We start from the raw sequence: 4,638 nt of genomic DNA, 5'->3' as shown, positions 1-4,638 counted from the left end.
GTCCAATGAGTGTAAAGAGAATCCATGTAAACATGGACGCTGTGTGAACACAGATGGCGGATATAAGTGTACCTGCTCACCTGGATGGACTGGACATGACTGTGAAAATGGTAAGTCCATTTGATTAGCGGCTAGCTATTAAATGTAATATTTCTTTTTAATCACCATATATTGAGCTTAAGCTAGAATGGTGTATTGAATATATTGTGTAATATTTTTTCGGTTTTTAAACATGATGATTTATTGTTATCTTCACAAAACAGACGTCGATGAGTGTAAAGAGAATCCATGTAAACATGGCCTCTGTGAGAACAAAGATGGCGGATACAATTGTACCTGCTCACCTGGATGGACTGGACATGACTGTGAAAATGGTAAGTCCATTTATAAGCAGTTAGCTATTAAATGTAATATTTCTTTTCAATCAGCATATAATGAGCTTAAGCTAGACTGGTGTATTGAATATATTGTGCAATATTTCTTCGTTTTTTTTAAACATGATGTTTTATTGTTATCTTTACAAAACAGACGTCAATGAGTGTAAAGAGAATCCATGTAAACATGGCCTCTGTGTGAACAAAGATGGCGGATACAATTGTACCTGCTCACCTGGATGGACTGGACATGACTGTGAAAATGGTAAGTCCATTTGATTAGCGGCTAGCTATTAAATGTAATATTTCTTTTTAATCACCATATATTGAGCTTAAGCTAGAATGGTGTATTGAATATATTGTGTAATATTTTTTCGGTTTTTAAACATGATGATTTATTGTTATCTTCACAAAACAGACGTCGATGAGTGTAAAGAGAATCCATGTAAACATGGACGCTGTGTGAACAAAGATGGCGGATACAATTGTACCTGCTCACCTGGATGGACTGGACATGACTGTGAAAATGGTAAGTCCATTTGATTAGCGGTTAGCTATTAAATGTAATATTTCTTTTTAATCAGCATATATTGAGCTTAAGCTAGACTGGTGTATTGAATATATTGTGCAATATTTTTTCGGTTTTTAAACATGATGATTTATTGTTATCTTCACAAAACAGACGTCGATGAGTGTAAAGAGAATCCATGTAAACATGGCCTCTGTGTGAACAAAGATGGCGGATACAATTGTACCTGCTCACCTGGATGGACTGGACATGACTGTGAAAATGGTAAGTCCATTTATAAGCAGTTAGCTATTAAATGTAATATTTCTTTTCAATCAGCATATAATGAGCTTAAGCTAGACTGGTGTATTGAATATATTGTGCAATATTTCTTCGTTTTTTTTAAACATGATGTTTTATTGTTATCTTTACAAAACAGACGTCAATGAGTGTAAAGAGAATCCATGTAAACATGGCCTCTGTGTGAACAAAGATGGCGGATACAATTGTACCTGCTCACCTGGATGGACTGGACATGACTGTGAAAATGGTAAGTCCATTTGATTAGCGGCTAGCTATTAAATGTAATATTTCTTTTCAATCAGCATATAATGAGCTTAAGCTAGACTGGTGTATTGAATATATTGTGCAATATTTCTTCGTTTTTTTTAAACAAAATGTTTTGTTGTTATCTTTACAAAAAAGACGTCGATGAGTGTAAAGAGAATCCATGTAAACATGGACGCTGTGTGAACAAAGATGGCGGATACAAGTGTATCTGCTCACCTGGATGGACTGAGCATGACTGTGAAAATGGTAAGTCCATTTGATTAGCGGCTAGCTATTAGATGTAATATTTCTTTTTAATCAGCATATATTGAGCTTAAGCTAGACTGGTGTATTGAATATATTGTGCAATATTTTTTCGGTTTTTAAACATGATGATTTATTGTTATCTTCACAAAACAGACGTCGATGAGTGTAAAGAGAATCCATGTAAACATGGACGCTGTGTGAACAAAGATGGCGGATATAAGTGTACCTGCTTACCTGGATGGACTGGACATGACTGTGAAAATGGTAGGTCCATTTGTAAGCAGTTAGCTATTAAATGTAATATTTCTTTTTAATCACCATATAATGAGCTTAATATAGACTGGTGTATTGAATATATTGTGCAATATTTCTTCGGTTTTTTAACAAGATGTTTTTTTGTTATCTTTGCAAACAGACGTTAATGAGTGTAAAGAGAATCCATGTAAACATGGCGGCTGTGTGAACAAAGATGGCGGATATAAGTGTACTTGCTTACCTGGATGGACTGGACATGACTGTGAAAATGGTAAGTCCATTTGATTAGCGGTTAGCTATTAAATGTAATATTTCTTTTTAATCAGCATATAATGAGCTTAATCTATACTGGTGTATTAATATATTGTGCAATATTTCTTCGGTCTTTAAAGAAGATGTTTTATTGTTATCTTAACAAAACAGACGTCGATGAGTGTAAAGAGAATTAAATTATATTAGATAGATATCTAACGGAAATTGCAATTGCATGGACAGCAACTGATCGAAAAAATGAACGAAATGTCATTTAAGCTTCCATTTTGGTCAGCGACGATGTCTTGAAGATCATAGCAGTCTATTATTTGTTTTAAATTGATTTCTTGAAAATAGTCAATTTCTGCCAGGCAACCCAGTCCCTACCCTGACAAACACATGTTCGACGTTTTTATTTGAACCGCCAACATTTGATACACAGATGTTGACACAAGAACTGTCTACGCCTGTAAGTACGGCACCGTACAGCTGTCTTGCGTAGATGGGGAGACGCTTCTGATCATGGCCGCAAACTACGGCAGGACGTCTACACTCTATTCCGGCTGTGGTTGTTGGATCACCTGCCGCACCGACTGCCGCTCAGTCAACAGCCTGGCTGTCGTGAGGGCCACCTGTCAGGGCAATGAGCAGTGCACAGTGTTAGCAAAGAATGACGTTTTCGGTGACCCCTGTCCCGGGTTACAGAAGTACTTGGAGGTGTCATATCGCTGCATCACAGGTAAGCACACGATATCCGTCGATGAAGGTTAGACATCCAGGTAGTACGATACGCCAAAAAGCAGTTACTCAAGCAATTGGACATGCTTTTGGAAACGGTCAGACGTTTGAGCTAGTATCCACTAGCTTTCGTCAGTGACTGAGAGACCAGAGGAGAAATGCAGGTTTATAAGCACAAACTATTGATTGATATGTAATGAAGTGAAGACAATTTTTGGAAGTCGAAAAGGGAACAAAGTTCAGGATGGCAATATATGAAACGATGTACAACCCTACCCTCAACAGAGAAGGGGGGTTTCGGGTAGATCTCTCCAGCACAGCTCTCAGCCTCGAGGACAGGCAGCACTTAAGCTCCTGTTCTGCATCCAGGTATTCCCTTTTTGACTTCCAAAAATTGTCTTCACTTTATTTACATATCAATCAATAGTTTGTGCTTATAAACCTGCATTCCTCCTCTGGTCTCTCAGTGACTGACGAAAGCTAGTGGATACTAGCTGAAACGTCTGACCGTTTCCAAAATCATTTCCAGTTGCTTGAGTAAAAGGTGACTTCAAGTGTTATGCCGCATACATCCATTCCATCATAGCCATTCCATCATAACCAAACGGAAAATATAACCTTCTGGCGGGGGTAGAAATCCATCCACAAATAATCGAATTATGACGCTGAATTACATACCACAGCTGCTCCACCAGGCCCCAAATAAAAACATACCCTTCTGACGAAGGCAAAAACCTGATGTCATTTTCCACTCGTATTTCCCTGCAGAAACAAACGTTGCCCTTTTCAAGACAGCAAGCTCTAGTTCTACCGGAGCACGGTGGGGACCCGAGAAGGCTGTAGACGGTTTGCGTGGCACGTCGGTAATCCGGGACCAGTGCACTCACACCAATAACAAGTACCAACCGTGGTGGAAGGTGGACCTGGCAGATACCTACACTGTCAACCGGGTCAGTGTCCTGAACAGGGGAGACTGCTGCGGTAAGTTTAGCTAACCAACCACTAAGCCCTACATTTATGAAACTTACTCATCAAGGAATACGATAAGTATAAAACTTTGTTCAACACAACTGAAAACAATACAGAGTAAAATAAAGCATTTGTGTTTTTTTAATTGATGGAGATCATTGGAAAGCAGTCGAAACGTATGAAACTGTGTTTAATTTCCACACACGCAGAATAATTACTATTAGTCTGTTAAAAAGTAGTTTTAAATAGTTTCCTTCAAATGGTTATAAGTAGTTGAAGTTAGTAGCTATGACTTTCTTATTAATGGTATCGACTACAATAACTGAGATGATTGTCTCTGGCGCTAGTTGCTTTCTTACGTACAGTGGTTCATTTCCGTATCATCTACACAACCCAAGGCCAAAATAGTTTGGACAAACAACGTATTTGCAAAAGTAGGCCACTATAGTTAAAGATATCTTTCAAAGCTAGGCATTGGTTAATTGTATAGGAGGGCGACTGAAAGGCTTTATGGTGCGGATTGGCCTTAACAAAGACTTCACCCGGAATGACCAGTGTGGAGAGACTTACACGGCAAAACCGTCCAATGGAGCGACAGTCGTGGTGTACTGCGACAAGCCGATGGCCGGCCGGTACGTCTCCATTCAGCTGATCGGACGGTCGGGCAACCTGCAACTCTGCGAGGTGGATGTCTTCGCAGAAACAGGTAAGAGGTTTAAATTTTAA

At 39.0% G+C, this 4,638-nt stretch overlaps 2 protein-coding genes across 2 annotated transcripts in view; both read left to right on the top strand.

The window, feature by feature from the left end:
• Positions 1-2,238, top strand: part of LOC109481919 (fibropellin-1-like) — an 18,193-nt gene extending 15,955 nt beyond the window's left edge. The window contains exons 6-14 of the mRNA XM_019784537.1: positions 1-110; positions 264-374; positions 529-639; positions 793-903; positions 1,057-1,167; positions 1,322-1,432; positions 1,588-1,698; positions 1,852-1,962; positions 2,114-2,238. The exon at positions 1-110 is cut by the window's left edge and continues 40 nt beyond it. Coding sequence (XP_019640096.1) covers positions 1-110; positions 264-374; positions 529-639; positions 793-903; positions 1,057-1,167; positions 1,322-1,432; positions 1,588-1,698; positions 1,852-1,962; positions 2,114-2,238 — 1,012 coding nt within the window. The remainder of the gene's footprint in view (positions 111-263; positions 375-528; positions 640-792; positions 904-1,056; positions 1,168-1,321; positions 1,433-1,587; positions 1,699-1,851; positions 1,963-2,113) is intronic.
• A 489-nt stretch (positions 2,239-2,727) lies between these two features.
• On the top strand, positions 2,728-4,625 carry LOC109481918 (fucolectin-like; the record flags this gene model as incomplete). The annotated part of the gene is made up of 3 exons (XM_019784536.1): positions 2,728-2,944; positions 3,712-3,924; positions 4,403-4,625. Coding segments are annotated over exons 1-3 (653 nt in total), but the record flags the coding sequence as incomplete, so codon positions are not given.
• Between the last annotated feature and the right edge of the window lie 13 nt (positions 4,626-4,638).

This window comes from Branchiostoma belcheri, unplaced genomic scaffold (assembly GCF_001625305.1).
Source record: "Branchiostoma belcheri isolate BF01 breed outbred unplaced genomic scaffold, Haploidv18h27 scaffold580, whole genome shotgun sequence".
Classification (NCBI taxonomy): Eukaryota; Metazoa; Chordata; class Leptocardii; order Amphioxiformes; family Branchiostomatidae; genus Branchiostoma; species Branchiostoma belcheri.
Note: the sequence above shows the minus strand (reverse complement) of the source record. Positions and strands in the feature narration are given on the sequence as shown.